This window comes from Staurois parvus, unplaced genomic scaffold (assembly GCF_062004578.1).
Source record: "Staurois parvus isolate SC_StPar_1 unplaced genomic scaffold, SC_StPar_1.0 ptg000394l, whole genome shotgun sequence".
In the NCBI taxonomy this organism is placed as follows: domain Eukaryota; kingdom Metazoa; phylum Chordata; class Amphibia; order Anura; family Ranidae; genus Staurois; species Staurois parvus.
The window spans coordinates 9,604,279-9,622,595 of record NW_028318190.1 but is presented as its reverse complement, the minus strand read 5'-3'; the positions used below and the strand labels follow the sequence as shown (position 1 = coordinate 9,622,595).

At 40.0% G+C, this 18,317-nt stretch overlaps 1 protein-coding gene across 1 annotated transcript in view; it reads right to left on the bottom strand.

Moving 5' to 3' along the window:
* KIAA0319L (KIAA0319 like) overlaps positions 1 to 18,317 on the bottom strand; it is a 154,321-nt gene that overhangs the window by 31,471 nt on the left and 104,533 nt on the right. Inside the window, exons 10-15 of the mRNA XM_089686330.1 lie at positions 15,991 to 16,123; positions 10,211 to 10,439; positions 8,679 to 8,802; positions 8,453 to 8,585; positions 6,788 to 6,936; positions 919 to 1,070 (exon numbers count right to left, since the gene is read on the bottom strand). Of these exons, the coding sequence (XP_089542456.1) occupies positions 919 to 1,070; positions 6,788 to 6,936; positions 8,453 to 8,585; positions 8,679 to 8,802; positions 10,211 to 10,439; positions 15,991 to 16,123 (920 nt within the window). The remainder of the gene's footprint in view (positions 1 to 918; positions 1,071 to 6,787; positions 6,937 to 8,452; positions 8,586 to 8,678; positions 8,803 to 10,210; positions 10,440 to 15,990; positions 16,124 to 18,317) is intronic.

The following is an 18,317-nucleotide window of genomic DNA, read 5'->3' as shown; positions in this document are numbered from 1 at the left end:
GCGTGTAAAGGTGTGAAGATAGTGACACAGTGATTGCCAGCGGAGTTCGTATGGACGCTTAGCACAGGAGGGGAACAGAGCGTGCCCGCTTGCACTTGAGGAGTACCTGCATGACAGTTGTGGAACTTTATGTCTATCGTCTGCAGTGCACCAGGGAGATGCATCTCTCTTGTGTGTTTTTTATTATTATTTTAATAAATTGGATTTTATACAGTACACACTATGCGCATATATATATATATATATATATATATATATATATATATATACACACACACATCGGTGGATCCCGTGAGCCAGTGAAAGGTGTAACCCACCAGGAGGAGAATTCCCCACAACCTAGGGATATAAAGGGTTAAAGGTGCTTATAGACTGGAAATTGCAGTAGGTCAAATTATTGAGGTGAGAGGCTGAAGGTGGCGGTGATTCACAAGGTGGTGTCATAATACCCAGTTTCTTTCCGCGCACCCAGATTGGACTGATACTTTATATGAAGAATACTGAATAAGGACTTGATATATTATTAAGTACTCCTAATTGATTTACCTTTCCTTTCATTTATGTGTAGCGCTGTCCCTTATTTAATGTTACAAATATCTATATATGCAGTGTACACATATTGGGATACAACAGCAACCATTTTCCTTATTAAATTTCATTAGATTGCGCAAGGGCTTTATACCAATAATATACTTACAAAATTATGACTTTTTATTATGAATTAACAGTGCTGTCACTGATGAAAATTTTAGCAGGATGGCATTTACATTTGTGATAGGAAATTGTTGCTTGTTATCAGTGTGCAGTAGTGTTTAAAAAAAAAAAAAAAAAAACATGCTTACATTTTACATTTATTGGTTTGTAGGAAACCATTCCTATAAATATTACAGAAGCTATTTATCCACTTGCACTACTTACCCCAGCTGCTGGGCTGGCCTCATCTCTCTCCCACTGGTAGGTAACAATGCCTTTATCGTCTGAAGATTTGGAACCATCCAGCTCTGCTGTGTTAGTTGGGAGAGTAATAACAACATTTCCTGCAATCTTTGCCACAGGCGGCTTGTTGATTTCTGTATTTAGAAGAAATATCAAATAAGTCTTACAATTAAATACTTTACAGGAATCTTCCAGGATGAACACCCTTCATTATTATTATATAGGATTTATATAGCGCCAACAGTTTGCACAGCGCTTTACAAAATGAAGGTAGACATTACAGTTACAATACAGTTTGGTACAAGAGGAAACAGAGGGCCCTGCTCGTTAGAGCTTACAATCTAGGAGGAAGGGTTGAGTGATACAAAAGGTAATAGCTGTGGGGGGATGAGCTGATGGAGGAAATAAAAGGAGATTTACTAGGTAGAAGCAGGATAGGCTTCTTTAAAGAGAAAGGTTTTCAGGGATCGTCTAAAGGTGGGTAGATTAGGAGATAACCGGACAGATTGGGGTAGGGGGTTCCATAGGATGGGAGAAGTCCTCGAGGCGAGCATGGGAGGTGACACAGGAACTAGAGAGCAGTAGGTCTTGGGAGGATCAAAGAGAGTGGTTTGGTTGATATTTTGAGACCAGGTTGCTGATGTAGCTGGGGGCAGAGTTGTGGATGGCTTTGTAAGTTGTTGTTAGTATTTTGAACCAGGGAGTGAATTAGGAGCTTTGTGGTATCATTGGCTAAAAAGGGGCATATTCTGGAAATGTTGCGGAGGTTGAGGTGGCATGATTTGGACAGGGATAGGATGTGGGCCTGAAAGGATAGTTCAGAATCCAGGGTTACCCCTAGCATCCTGGCATACAGAGACGGGTTGACAGTGGTGCTATTGATCCTGCCTGAGAAATCAGAAGAGGCATGTGGGGGAGGAAATATTATGAGCTCAGTTTTGGATAGATTGAATTTTAGGAAGTGGTGTGACATCCACTCTGATATGTCTGTTAGTAAATCAGTGATACGTGAGGAAACTGATGGGGTGAGGAGTAGAGAGAGAGATTTGTGTGTCATCAGCATAGAAATGGTATTGGAAACCATGGGAAGTGATCAGCTGTCCCAAGGAAGAAATGTAGATCGAGAATAGGAGAGGTCCAAAGACAGAAGCTTGGAGGGCCCCAGCAGTATGAGTAGTAGGAGAGGAGGAAGTAGAGTTGTAAGTGACACTGAAGGTGCGGTGAGATAGGCAAGATCTGAACCAACGGAGAATACAGTCTCAGAGACCAAGTAAAAGAGTTTTTTGAGGTGGAGGGGGTGGTCAACTGTGTCAAAGGCAGCAGAGAGGTCCAAGAGTAAGAGTACAAAATAATGAACCTTGGTTTTAGCGGTAAGTCGTTTGTGAGTTTTAGGAGAGCAGTTTCTGTGGAGTGTTGTGGGCGAAATCCAGACTGAAGGGAATCGAGAAGGTTATTTTCAATAAGGTGGCAGCTCAGCTGGTTGTAGACTAGACGTTCAAGGAGTTTGGAGGCAAAAGGGAGTAAAGAGATGGGTCTTAGTCCTTCATGTGAGAGAATTGCTTCTGCCTATCTAGAGGGGTTAGAAATTCATATTTAAAATATCCTATCTAACTATGCATGGAACATATGTTGTAAGTTCATATCTAGTTTCAAGGCTTTGACAATCTCAACCCAATATAGTGCATTGGCCACTGCATTCTTTAAAACAGCACTGTGAGTGTATTTGGTAGTCAAGCATATAGCTGGAGCAGACTATATTTTATCCCACTCTGGGGTTGAAGTGCTTTCCCCTAGATCAGTTTCCCGTTTAGCATTTAAGGGAGTTTTGAGTTACTGTGGGTACTGAGCTCTTTATAGAGGGAGGATATAGAGCAAGCAGAATGTGGGTCATTGATGCAATAGTCATCAAACTTGGGACAGAAGGAGGAGGAAAGTATCTTTATTCTGTATAAAGAAGTTCATGTTGAGTTTGATTTGGAGATACTGAAATATCTCTGAGAGGAAAGCCCCATTTCTTGCACTGGTTTTTGAAGGGTTTAAGGCCAGTAAAAGTAAGGAGCTGGTAAAAAATATCTGATGCCTGTGTTGGCCCATATGCCAAAGGCCTGCAGGTTCCTGTAACCTGGGGGATGGGGGAACAAGGGACCAGTGTATGCAGGAAATATAGATTTCTACAGTATTTTACCATATGCCATAGTCTTCTGGAGTGGTGCAATGTTAGGTCTGATATAGTTAGAAGAGCATTTGAAAGAAATCCACATATAAATCCACAATAAATTGGGATGGAGGAGCAATAGACAATATCTAACTAAGCTCACAGGGGTATTTCCTGTGTTGTATTTAGGGGGACTAGAGAGTCTATTTATGCTGTCAGTAATATTTGTCTATGGTTAGCACACCAAGGCCTCCTGAAAGCTTGGGACAACTTGCTAATCTTGGCCTGGTCGAATTCTATAGACATTTTAGTATTTTCTCTTATATACTGAGCATAATATTACTGGATATTGTAATTGGAAATTGGCGGGTAGCTCATTGTGATTGCATGGATCATGCTACATATAGCAATGATTTGTTTCAGCATATTAAATGTACAGCAGGTAAAAACTAATGTGTTTGGGTAAAAATGTACAAAAAAACCAAAAAAACAAATACAGTCCAATTCATAAAGCTAGAACACCAAAATACAGATTCTTAAGTGTAAAAAGTGACAATTCTGTTCAACTGAGTTCATTGTGATTTCAAAATTCAACATTGTACCAAATAAAAGCCTTATATATTTGTATAAAACAATGTAATATAAAAAGGTAGGTAAATTAGTTGCAGAGTTCTTGATAAGTTGACTGATGCACAGCGACACTGCTAAATGTGGTCTGGACATCTAATCATTAATGCCATCTGGCTAGCAAGGTGTTAAAACCTTGTGAATGGAGCCTACAGTCATATATTTGCATCCATAAATCCTATATATATATATTAGCACCAGTAAGTATTCACTGTTACATTTTTGGCACAAATCAGATTTCTTTTATTGCAACTACCTCACCATCTAAGTAAGATACCTGGGGAGAAATTTACAATGCAAATTAAATACGATCACACAAATCAACCTCCAAAGCAAAGTGAAAATAATCTAAATGTTCTCTTTAAATGTCTTCAATCCAAGTTTCTTAATCAAGTCTCCACTAAGCTCAGACTATGCACACCAAGTCATTACTTCTAGATCAGAATATGTAAATACTCTTTAAAGCTTCACTCCATGGAAAATAAATTTACCCTTGCAGCAGGGCCCCCCTGTACTGAAAGGTTCAAATGCTCATTTTTGTCTAGGGTGAACAGAAAAAGCAGTTTTACCTACTTTATCCCTCGTTTCTCCAGCAGCCTCAATGCTTCTCCTCTCTGTGATGCTCTAGGTTGTGGAAGGCCCCTTAGCATACTTACAAATGCAGAGCAGTCCTGAATTTTACATGAGGAGGTCAGAGAGCCTGCAAACGGAGCGGAGAAGAATGGCTTGGGGGGGGGGGGGGGGTCTGGTACTACAGTTGAGAGGAAATCTTCAGGAACAAGGGATAAGGTAGACAAATACCCCCTAGAAAAATGTCAGCATTAAACCTCTGCAGTGCAGGGATAATCCCAACACACAGTTAACTTTTAATTTGTATTGTAGTTAAAAACATGCCTTCATTCACTTTAGTAGCTATAGGCATTGTTAAAAAATCCATCTTCTAATTTTACAATGGAGGAAAGAGGCAAAGCACAATGTCCCCATGCTGATGAGGACAACAGCCTCTTCACAACTGTCCTGGTAGTTGTCAGGGCCTGTGGGTGGGTGGGGGGGGGGGGGGAGCACCACAGTAATAATAAGGGGGCCTCAAAATGCTGCTCCTCATGTGAATGAGTAAGGGGTACATAGTAAAAATGTAGTATAAAGACAGACACAGTGTTTGACAGTTTTCTTCAGTTCAGCGATGTAGATTCAGTCATGATTGCTCCATGCCTGCCAAAAGCCAACACACATCTGGTACTGTCACTTCCCTCCACCAGCTGAGAGCTCCGATCCCTGCTACTAAACTAAAAACAAAGGAGTGGGGTCGCCCAGGTGACATATTTTTTTTTTTTTTTCAGAAGGCAATGGATGTCAGGCGACACGATGGGCATGGATCTATGTCACTGGATGACATAAATGACGATGTTAATTGTGGAACATTTTTATGTATTTTCTTTTTTAACTAAAGGACTTGTCAAAAACTGTGTGTCTTTACATTTTTGGGGGAATGTGTAGGGGCTTCTTCTCATTATTTATGGAGGCCTCCAGACTCCAATAAAACCCACACAACCACTGGGCCAGGGCTGTTGGGAAAAGGCCCTTGTTCTCATCAACATGGGGACAAGATGCTTTGTTAGGTTGTTCCCCTGCTGGCAAGATAACCCTCCTTGTGTTGAGGGCATGTGGCTTGGTATGGATACAGAGGTTCATGCAGTCTGACATGCCACGAAAGGGTGGAACATCAGGTTTTGTGTTTTTGTTTTGTTTTTTTTTATATGGATTTACCAGACCATAAGGGTGCGATATACAATTTAGGAGGAGGGCCCTCACACCATTGTTTTTTGTGCGTGTTCCCTCTTATAATTAATACCAGACCTGAAGAGCCTGGTATGAATATCAAGGAGAATCCCCACCTCGTTAAATTTTTTTTTAACTATCCCTGACTCCTTTGTTTACAAACTACTATATTACTATATACACTGAACAGCCTGCAAGTCCAATGTTTGGAGAAACACCCAAACAAGCAAAGTTCAGTTCAAATCGGGAACTTATTTCCATTTGTGATCTCCAAGGATCTTCGAATGAATTATTTCACAGTACAGGCAACTAGAGAGGCTAGTGAGGGCTATTTTTTTAAGTTATTTTACTGCATGTAAGAATATATAAGTACTTTAAACTTAGTAACACTGCAACTGGCCACTGGAATGCACATTATAGGAAATCAACTCTAAAAACCTGGAGCACTTTCCTTATCTTGCATCATGTCAGCGAGTCTTAATTCAATACAGCAATCATACTGGTAAGAAACCCTTCTCCCACCAGACAGACACTGCTTCTTATGTCTACTGTGCTAAGGGATTAGGTATGTAATTTCACCTTAGTTGGAGAAGCACAGGGATTGCTCTGGGAACTGAACAACTGGTTGTAAAATGTTTAAACTTAGGAGACTGGAAATAAAAGGTTAACAGAGATAAAATGCTAAAGATTATAGTCAAGAAAAAGAGAAAATAAAACAAATAATTTTACCAGAAGCAAAAAACTGACCATTGCCAGAAGCAGATTGGCAGGGCTAGATTTTTTTACATAGTTGCATAGTTCAAGGTAAATTGCAGATGCTGTCTAGATTGTTCATGAAGTCCTCTGCTTCACAAAACTATCATCTAAACAATTCAGTACATGACAACTTTATCTCATGAGAACCTTAAGACTAATTATAAAACACATATTATAAGCTTTAGATAAAACTAATATAGTTCATAATAAACAGTAGGCCTTAAGAGAGCAAACCGTTGATGTCAAGGGAAAGGATGGACTGTGGTCAACAAAATTAACTCCAATCATCAAATCACTTGATTGACTCAAGAGTTGTGAACTCTCTCTACTTTCTGTCTCTTCTAAATAGACAGGATCATCTTTCTTGTAGGTTAAGGTGTCATCATAGAACATGAAAATCAGTTTTTTTACATCTCTTTTGATAAAAATAAAAGTAATCCCTATGTGACCCCAGATGTTCATAATAAATATAAATGCCACACACTGTATTCAATTTTAAATCCTTGAGTCATTCTGTGATCAGTAAATACTCACCCTCCTTCACAATTACACTAACAGTTGCCTGATCTTGCAAGCCTCGGTCATCTTTAACAGTCAACGTAAACTCATATTTTCCAACTTGCAGACCAGTAACCGTAGCAATGCTGCTATTGTTGATTTCAATTTTCACACCTTCCGGTCCCCTGAAAAAAAAAAAAAGAGTTTACTACATTCTGGTGCACAATCAAAGAATGCTACAGTTAAATATTGCATACGTAGGTTGAAAAAAACAAAAACAAAAATACAGTTGCATGGAGCGTTTCAGGAGTTCAGCTATTAATAACACTTTTAATATTAAATATCAAGAAAGCCTCAATTACCTGAAACCTATTTCTTTAACAATTCACTGTGGAAACTTCAAGTTTGCTACAATGTGGATACGGTAACTTACAGTTTATCAATAACATAGTGCAAAGAACAATGGATTCTAAAGTTTAATATATGCCATGGATTGTCCTGTGTGCATGCAGATTTTTTTATCTTCTATTTTAGTTACTAGTTTTTAATCAAAAGACAACTGTAACATAAAGCATTCAAAAAGACTACAGAAATAGCTGCAAATCCATACTGTATGAGAAAAAAAAATAGGAAAGGAATTGGGTGCAATTCTGGTATCAAACCAGACTGTTATTGGTATGAGTTATATTGGCAGCTCATACCAATGTCAGCACATATTTACTAAGGAACATATCCAACTCAAACATCATACAGCACTCAAACCTGAGTGTGGTGCATCAATCTGATGAATGGTGCCATCAAACAACATGAAAATACAACCAGGGTACCTTAATCTTTCTCCAACAATATTTTTTATTGCTCACGTTAGGCTACACATAGTTGGGCTGATTTTTTTCCTGAAAATGACAGGTGGGAAAAATCTGTTTGAAGTTCCAAGATACGCCCGAATTAATCCTACAACTTGTGCAACAGAATGATATGAAAGCAAAAAAATTAGGCAGGTGCACAGAGGTTTTTTTCAACTAGTTTCAAATGCTCATTCTTGCAAACAAAAGATACCCTTGAAGAGCCTATTGCTTAAAATGTATGTATGTAAACCCCAACAACAAACTTATTTGCATTTTGGTCTGTGAAATGTACCAACAAAAGTATTTGTTCTAACTGCTCGATAAGTAAAAAAAACCCCAAAACACAACTATTGATCCCCCCGTAAATCAGTGTTATCTCAGTCTTATTTTTCTGTCCAGGTTATTTTTGTTAATCACAGAACAACTCCAATCGCGGTCTGCAGTCTGAACATACTTCCTCTGTCTTGGAGTAACAATGTTGCTTCTCTATAGATACAGTCCAGTGAGTGTGTTTCGCTATCCTAGAAAATGAAGTGTGTTACTGTCAGGATCATTAGATGAAGATAAAGGAAACAGCCAGGAAAAGAGAAAACTAATGTACTCAACATATCTGGTAAGAGTGGTAAGCTACAATATATTACATATTTGTTTTTGTGTTTGATAAATTTTAAGCTTCATACTGGGTATTAGATTAGGTCTTCTGTGGTCAAGCATAAATGTCAGAGCTCTACTGCCTACTGAGGCTTTTGTTATTTTAGGCACTTGTTGGGTCTGGTCAGGTTCACTTAAATTCCAGGGCTGTGCTTGACATAGACCTGTCTTAGCTTTGATTACATATAGGCAAAATACAAACTTTGTTTTTTCCCAGAGATAAGAGGCAATCTTCTGATCATCAGTGCTACGGCTTCCATCGAGAGTTGTACTGTCCACTGGAAGAGTAAGCTCTTTGTCTGGGCCAGCATCAGCCTGAGGAGGCTTGTTATTTTCTGTCAAAGAGAAAATCGTATGAAAAATAAAAAAGTAATAATTTATCTAATTTCACCTTTTTTGTTAGTTATTTTATATAATAGAATTCTTACCAGGCTGAACAATCACTGTCACCTCACTGGTAGACTGCTGGCCTGCAGAGTCTGTCACTGTCAGCTGAAAGGTATAATCTCCTTCTTGAAGAGCTGACAGCTGAAGAGTTGATGTTCTGACTCCCTGCAAAGTTAGAGAAAAGCAGATACAATTATTACTCAATGCCATGAAAGTGAAGACCCAATGGCTGGGTCTCCAAATTAGCAGCAACATGTCACCACATATGTGCCATGGGAGTAACCAGGGGTGTATTTACCATAAGGCAAACAAGGCACTTGCCTAGGGTGGCATTTTTCAGGGGGGCAGCACTTCCCCCCAGAAGAAGGGAACCAGGTGGGATCTGAGAGAGGCTGCGGGCTGCTTGATGGTGTATGTACAGCCTCACTCTCGTTCCCGGGGATGTATTTTTCTCTATCATCGGAGGGGAGGGGGTAGTAAAGGCTCTCCCAGATGGGGGGCATGGGTGTTGTTAGTCATTGTTAGGCTCTGTCCACGGGAGGGGGAAAGGGTGGTGGTGTTGGTCAGTGTCCGTGGGGGCAGACGATTTTTGTGTTGCCTAGGGCAGCAGAAAACCTAAATACACCACTGGGAGTAACCATGTTTAAAGCTGAAGTTTGGTGAAAAAAAAAAACAGCAGCAGTGACTACTTACCATGAATGAAGTGTGTCCTGTTTGCTGGTGGCTGCTGCGTTAGGTGAAATCTCAAGTCCTTTGCCCCCCCAAAATTGGCATCAAATAGATATGATGAAGTATGTATAGATGGATTAGTAAATATCAGGGACACTAAATCGGTTACTGGTTAGAATCTCTTCCCAGGACTCATCATCACCAGGAACCTAACCAGCCTCTAACAAAATCATAATAATATAAGCTTGGGTTCATGCTGAGGAGCCCTGGAAGACTGTACAGAATTCCAAAATCATTTATTTGGAAGAAGTTCTAACCATAGTGGCAGCAAGCAAAGGTAACAATGGCCCACACGTCTATGCTGACTGTATCGAAAAAGTATAGAATATGGCAAACTGAATTCCCGTTTTAAATTTGAAAAGAAATTGATTTTCTCGCCAGTTAAGATCTGAGTTAAAACAGTAATGCCATGTCTACATCAGAGCACAGGATGTGGTACCATAGAAAGATCAGGCAAAAGTCGATTCTGCCAAAGTGGAGTGCGACTTCGGAATACCTAGTTCTGACACAGCTAGACAGTGAGTTAACATCAGGTTGGAAGAATGTAGGCCTCTGTAACCTTTAAGCCCGCAATAACAGCAGGAAGGTCTACTGGAGGGGTTGTACATAGACCGGGGAGGAGGGGTGGTCTTCAGCAGGCCTCCCAAATCCTTATGATGTTTCAGACTTGACCAGTAAAATGGGTTTCAACCAGGTAGAGGTTTTACAGCAAAGGCTTGCAGGAGGGGAGATAGGGGAAATTCCTGTCTAGTGCCCCTGGTAGGTGGAAAAACTTTGGATGTCCACCCATTTAAACATCTTGATCTTTTAAAGCAGCCTACATGTATATGTATGAGTCTCTCACCTGCATCTCCATTACTTTTCCTTTGCTGTTAGGACTCAAGGACCATTCATAGCTGACAATACCATGATCATCAGTGCTTAGGTTTCCATATAACACAATAGAGTTTTTGGGAAGTGTGATGACTTGGTTGGCACCAACATTTGCCACTGGAGGGTAATCAACGGCTTTGTTTACAGTAAGGTTTGCAGTAGTAGAATTCTTGGCCCCATCAGAATCTTCAACAGTTAACCTAAGAAAAAAAAACAAAAAAAAAAACATTTTGCTGTTAATATATTAACATTTCATCTTGCTGTATTGCTAGCTCAATGCAACATGCTAGCTGTATTGTTAGTTAAAAAAAAGCATTAGAAAATATTTTTTTCTACAGGATTATTATATATGTATATTATACTATAATAATATATATTATATACTGTATATATTACAGCAGCTATGTGAAAATATGGCCCCCCTCCTCCTCCACTATACCATTTTTACCACTGATATTTTTTGCTTTTCTCCTCTTAAACATTAATTCATGTATGTTGAACCGATTTATGAAAACTCTGGCATTTTTTAATTGACCTTCGTTAAAAAAAAATGTCCAAACTATTGACATATACTCTAAGCAGAGGGTTGTTTGCTCAGCTACATATTGCTGGCATATTTAATTGATATACAGTATCTACAGTCATGGCCGAAATTGTTGGCACCCTTGATATTTTTCCTGAAAATCAAGTATTTCACACAAAAAAGGTATTGCATTAACACATGTTTTGCTATACACATGTTTATTCCCTTTGTATGTATTGGAACAAATATAAAACAGAGGCAGAAAAGCAAATATGACATAATGTCACACAAAACCCCAAAAATGGGCTGGACAAAAGTATTGGCACCCTTAACTTAATATTTGGTTGCACACCCTTTGGAAAACATAACTGAAATCAGTCGCTTCCTATAACCATCAATAAGCTTCTGACACCTCTCACCCGGAATTTTGGACCACTCTTCCTTTGCAAACAGCTCCAGGTCTCTCTTATTGGAAGGACACCTTTTCCCAACAGCAATTTTAAGATCTCTCCACAGGTGTTCAATGGGATTTAGATCTGGGCTCATTGCTGGCCACTTCAGAACTCTCCAGCGCTTCTTTGCCATCCATTTCTGAGTGCTTTTTGACGTATGTTTGGGGTCATTGTCCTGCTGGAAGACCCAGGATCTTGGACGCAAACCCAGCTTTCTGACACTGGGCCCTACAGTGCGACCCAAAATCCTTTGGTAATCCTCAGATTTCATGATGCCTTGCACACAGTCAAGGCACCCAGTGCCAGAGGCAGCAAAACAACCCCAAAACATCATTGAACCTCCACCATATTTTACCGTAGGTACTGTGTTTTGTTCTTTGTAGGCCTCATTCCGTTTTCGGTAAACAGTAGAATGATGTGCTTTACCGAAAAGCTCTATCTTGGTCTCATCTGTCCACAAGACGTTTTCCCAGAAGGCTTTTGGCTTACTCAAGTACATTTTGGCAAACTGTAGTCTTGCTTTTTTATGTCTCTGTGTCAGCAGTGGGGTCCTCCTGGGTCTCCTGCCATAGCGTTTCATTTCATTTAAATGTCGACGGATAGTTCGCGCTGACACTGATGCTCCCTGAGCCTGCAGGACAGCTTGAATGTCTTTGGAACATGTTTGGGGCTGCTTATCCACCATCCGGACTATTCTGCGTTGCAATCTTTCATCAATTTTCCTCATCCGTCCACGACCAGGGAGATTAGCTACAGTGCCATGGGTTGCAAACTTCTTGATAATGTTGCGCACTGTGGACAAAGGCAAATCTAGTTCTCTGGAGATGGACTTGTAACCTTGAGATTGTTGATATTTTGCCACAATTTTGGTTCTCAGGTCCTCAGACAGTTCTCGTCTCCTCTTTCTGTTGTCCATGCTTAGTGTGGCACAGACAGACACACAATGCAAAGGTTAAGTGAACGTCTCTCCTTTTTATCTGCTTTCAGGTGTGATTTCTATATTGCCCACACCTGTTACTTGCCCCAGGTGAGTTTACAGGAGCATCACATGCTTGTAACATTCTTATTTATCCGCAGTTGTGAAAGGGTGCCAATACTTTTGTCCAGCCCATTTTTGGAGGTTTGTGTGACATTATGTCGAATTTGCTTTCTTTCCTCCCTTTTTTTGTTTTGTCCCAATACACACAAAGGGAATAAACATGTGTATAGCAAAACATGTGTTAATGCAATACGTTTCGTGAGAAATACATGATTTCCTGGAGAAATATCAAGGGTGCCAACAATTTCGGCCATGACTGTATGTTTGGAGGAAAGCCTTCTTGGTCATTTTTACATGGCAGACTTTTCAAACTGGTCTTTTGACTTAAGATAAAAAAAGTTTTATAGAAAAAAACTTGCCATCATTACTACTGCAACAGTGCAGTCAAAAATATAGTCTTGTCTACATTGTGTATGATCACTGTTTTATTCCCAAGCTCTTAAGCCATGTGAGATCAAACAAACACATACCTATTTACTGCAGCCAGAGGTGGGTTACTGCGGATATCTAACCAGCATGCTAGGAATACTGCAATATTATTTTCTTGGTAATGCCAAGAAGATAAAGAAGATTGTGTGAGGTAGAGACTTACCATACTATATATATATAGCATGGGTACTATCAAAGAATAAATGGTGAGCACAAGACAAAAAAAAAGGAAAAAATAAAGCAGCTAGCACAATGTGGCAAACCCTCTGTCTCCACCAAAACAAAACACTATAATATCAATGTGCAGCGCTAATAAAAATGTGTGTTATAATCAACGATGACCAGTGTGATCATAAAAAAGAAAGGAAACATCATAAAAAAGAAACAGAGAATAGTGAATACTCCAATGAAGAAACAAAATATACGATATAAATATCATAATAGTCCCAAAAATAGTAATGTGATCAAATCAACAAAATGTAGTGACTTCCGCATTACACCTCCACCATAATGCACTCATCAGAAGTAAGTAGCCCAGAGCCCGGAGACAGTACTCAACTGACTAGGTGGATCCCCTTGAGAACGTGCGTGTTCACGAAATGCGTCAAAGAGGAGCCTACGCGCTGACGTCACGCCGCCGTGTCAACGTGATGATCCGGCGGCCATCTTTGTAAGCGCTTTTTATCCACTGATGATTTTATGCTCCACATGGTTGCTATCTTTTTAATAAAACATGCTACACTATATGATACTGTCTCCGGGCTCGGTCTATGAGCTTGCCCTCTATGAGGAATCCCTTTCCTTGGTTCACTGGGGGCTGGAGATGGAGACTTGGCTACTCTACTTTTGATTGTTCATTTGGTGCATAACTGGCTTCTGGAGAGATCCCACCTTCAACCGGGTCACCGGCAGGAAGAACAAGCAGGAACACCCCTTAGTGTCATTCCACTCTGGACTAGCTTGCTACTTACTTCTGATGAGTGCATTATGGTGGAGGTGCAGTGCAGAAGTCACTACATTTTGTTGATTTGATCACATCACTATTTTTGGGACTATTATGATATTTAGAGGACTTATTTAATTTTCATTTGTTATTTGTTATACCGTATATTTTGTTTCTTCATTGGGGTATTCACTATTCTCTATTTCTTTTTTATGATGTTTCCTTTCTCTTTTACAATCACACTGGTCATCATTGATTATAACACACATATTTATTAGCGCTGCTCATTGATATTATAGCGTGGGTACTGTTTTACCAATTTTACTCACTTTACAAAGCTCAGTGTGCAAAGCTGATTATGCATTAGAACAGTATTCTTCATGCAGTTCTAGTCAACATGTCGCGGGCCAGTCCAAGGACCGTTAATCACCTTGATTAATGGTCTTTGGACTGGCCCGCGACATGTTGACTAGAACTGCATGAAGAATACTGTTCTAATGCATAATCAGATTTGCACACACTGAGCTTTGTAAAGTGAGTAAAATCTTGGCAGACAAGTGTTCAGTGTGTGTATGGAACAACGTGGGGTGATGAAGTTACTTGTGAATAAAGGTGTAAAACCCATGGATATCTACAGAAGACTTCAAACATAGTACAGTGATGAGAGGCTTAGCCGTAGTAAAACATTTGAATGGTGTACATGTTTTAAAGGTGGTGGTACATCTGTCAGTGATGATCCCGACCATGTTGGTTCCCAGCCCATAGCAGTCATTCCTGTGAACATTCAGCTAGTGGAACACCTGAACCTAGATAATGGACGCGTAACCTGTTGTAAAATTGAGAGACTAATCTTTCTCAGGTCAGCATTAATGATGCAGTGAAGTAGACTGTCTTAGGATGGTTCAGGAGTACTGACAAATCTCTCTATGCCGAAGCTTTCCAGGCATTAGTTAAACACTGGGATAAGTGTATAAATGTAGTAGGGGAGTATGTCCTTGAAATTTGTTCTTTTATTATATAAACTCAAAAGTCCCAGTTTGACTTGACTGCCCCTCTCATACACATACAACACACACACACACATACACTATATTGCCAAAAGTATTGGGACACCCCTCCAAGTCATTGGATTCGGGTGTTCCAATTACCTCCATGGCCACAGATGTATAAAATCAAGCACCTAGGCATGCAGACTGCTTCTACAAACATTTGTGAAAGAATGGGCCGCTCTCAGGAGCTCAGTGAATTCAAGTGTGGTACTGTGATAGGTTGCCACCTGTGCAATAAGTCCATCCATGAAATTTCTTTGCTACTAAATATTCCACGGTCAACGGTTAGTGGTATTATAACAAAGTGGAAGAAACTGGGAGCAGCAACTCAGCCAGGAAGTGGTAGGCCATGTAAAATGACAGAGCAGGGTCAGTGCATGCTGAAGCGCACAGTGCACAGAAGTCACCAACTGTCTGCAGAGTCAATAGCTAAACACCTCCAAACTTTGTGTGGCCTTCAGATTAGCACAACAACAATGCATAGAGACCTTCATGGAATGGGTTTCCATGGCCGAGCAGCTGCATCCAACCCTTACATCACCAAGTGCAATGCAAAGCGTCAGATGCAGTTGTGTAAAGCACGCTGCCACTGGACTCTAGAGCAGTGGAGACGTGTTCTCTGGAGTGATGAATCACGCCTCTCTGTCTGGCAATCTGATGGAAGTGTCTGGGTTTGGTGGTTGCCAGGAGAAATTTACTTGCCTGACTGCATTGTGCCAAGAGTAAAGTTTGGTGGAGGGAGGGTTATGCTGTGGGGTTGTTTTTCAGGGGTTGGGCTTGGTCCCTTAGTTCCAGTAAAGGGAACTCTTAAGGCGTCAGCATACCAGGTCATTTTGTACAATTTCATGCTCCCAACCCAATAAGACTGCTGTAATAAAATCAAAAGGTGCTTCAACGAAGTTTAAGGGTGTGCACACTTATGCAACCACATTATTTTAGTTTTTTATGTTTACTTCCTCCCCCTAAAAGATTTCAGTTTTTAAATTGAGTTGTATAGTTTATAGGTCACATTAAAGATGGAAAAAGTTCTGAAATGATTTATCTTTGTCTCATTTTTTTTACATCACAGAGACCTGACATTTTAACAGGGGTGTGTAGACTTTTTATATCCACTGTCTATCTATCTATCTATCTATCTATCTATCTATCTATCTATCTATCTATCTATAAATATATATATATATATATATATATATATATATATACACACACACACATACACACAGTGTCAAAGAAGTGCAGGAGTCAAGCCTGGGACTCCCAATTATTTAAAAGAAAAAAAACAAAAAGGAGGTGTCAGGTGAAAAGATTCTTACCTAAAGGTATAATTTCCAGGAACAAGATTAGTGAGTTTCAGTATCTCAGTGTCTCCTGTAATTTTCTCCTCCCTTAGTGGACCCTTTAGCTCCTCCCAGTGGTAGCTAACAATTTTTTCATCATCTGTACTCTCTGAGGACAATAACAAAAAAGAAACAGAATAAATTATCAACATAACATATAAAGTATGAGATTGTACATACATGTCAATACCATGTGTTTATGAGGCATTTATTCTGCATTGTTAAAGCCTCATTACTGCCCTTCAATGACTGTCATGAATATTACAATGACACCACACAGTGTTTTTCACACAGGAGCTGTAATGTTGTGCTGTGTTAAAAACTAAGCAGCATGGCGCTTTCATAAGGCATTGACGCTTGTCAGTTGCCTTCATTGATTCAAATGGTAATGCTCTATAACAGCACTCTGAGCATTTATGACATGTTAACCACTTGCCCTCCTGAGGATTTACCCCCCCCCCCTTCCTGACCAGGCCATTTTTTGCGTTACAGCGCTGCGTTACTTTAACTGACAATTGCACGGTCATGCAACGCTGCACCCAAATGAAATTTACATCCTCTTTTCCCACTAATTGAGCTTTCTTTCAATGGTATTTGTTTGCCTGTGCGGTTTTTATTTTTTGCGCTATACACAAAAAAAAAGACTGAAAATTTTGAAAAAAAACCCAATTTTTTTGGATTTTTTGAGATTTTGAGAAAAAACAATATTTTTGACTTTTTGCTATTAATCATGTACAGTAAAAAAATTTTAAAAATCAAATTTCATCATAAATTTAGGCCAAAATGTATTCTGCTACATGTCTTTGCTAAAAAAAATCCCAATACGTGTAAATTAAATGGCTTACGTAAAAGTTATAGCGTATACAAATGGTGGTATAGATACTGGAATTTTTTTTTTTAATTTTTAATAGTAACGGCGGTGATCAGCGAATTATAGTGGGACCGCAGCAGGCATTCTGACACTGGGGGGAACTGAATTGGTGTCACTGACATCCCCAGTGACACTAATACAGTAATCAGAGCTAAAAAAAAAAACCAAACACTGACACTGTACTAATGGCACTGAGGGGCGATCAAAGGGTTAACTGTATGCGGGGAGTGTTTTACATAGGGGGCCGTGTCAGTGTGCTTCACTGTAAGAACACTGCCATCCAAAGCAGTCTGCCCGAGCTGACAGGGAGGAGAACTGTTAGTAAACAAAACAGTTCTCCCCCCAATCAGAGATTGTCAGAAATCACCAGGCGCCGGGGAGTAATTACCGGCTGGGACCGTGATTGACAGCTGCGGGCGCGAATGGTGGCACGGGTAGGGCGTGTGCGCCCCCTACCTGGGGAAGCAAAATCACACATATATATATGTGTGTGTGTGTGTGTGTGATTTTGCGCACCCGTGCTGCCCTGTAGCAGTATTTCTGCTATAGGGCAGAAGGGAAGGGGTTAATGAAGCATTTATGAAATGTTAGCTGGGCACTGCAGGAGAGGAAGTGGAGACTCCTGTACTTCAGGATGCACTGGGAAGTAGTAGAGAACTAGGGCAGAGCAGCTCCAGCCACTTCCTGTTTGTACATAACAGCTGTGTAGTAATAGCGCATTCTTCTGTGTGCAGGCAAAAGCATCAATCCAGCCAGCAGCACTGACAGGGCCAGGCAGGAGCAGAGGCATTGGGCATGCTTCTTGTTTTAGCAAAGTTGAGCTGGACCAAGCCAAGTTTCAAAGAGTTCAAAATATATAAATCCATCTTGCAGAGAGTTCACAAAAATGTCTGCTCACACACCAGAACCTTGCCTCAAATTAGATCATTTTTTCTACATCACTTCCCTTTAAGCACTTCACACCAGAAAAGCAACACTTTCATGGGCATTTATAAAGCATTCTTGAAGCGTTTTCAATGCTTTATAGACACAACGAAAACATATTCTAAACATTTCATGAATGATATAGGAGCATTATGAGCATCACTTCGTTCTTCATAATTAATGCACATGTGAACCAGTCCTATGTGTTACGTACCCAACACACATACCACATTCTAATTTCTTATACATGATCTCTTAGACCAGGGTTTCTCAACTAGGGTTCCTCCAGAGGTTCCTAGAGCAATCAGCAATTTCTGCCTCTTAGATAAGTTCCCACTGACCCCATTGATCTTTTTAGCTATCTGTAAGGGGGTAATTCTTCCCAATGACCACAAGTGTAAGGAACATTCTTCCCACTGATCATCACACTAATGTATCATGAGTTGTAGATATCAAGATATGAAAACTTAGCGAGCGCATATAAAAGCAGCTGCATGCACCAAAAAAG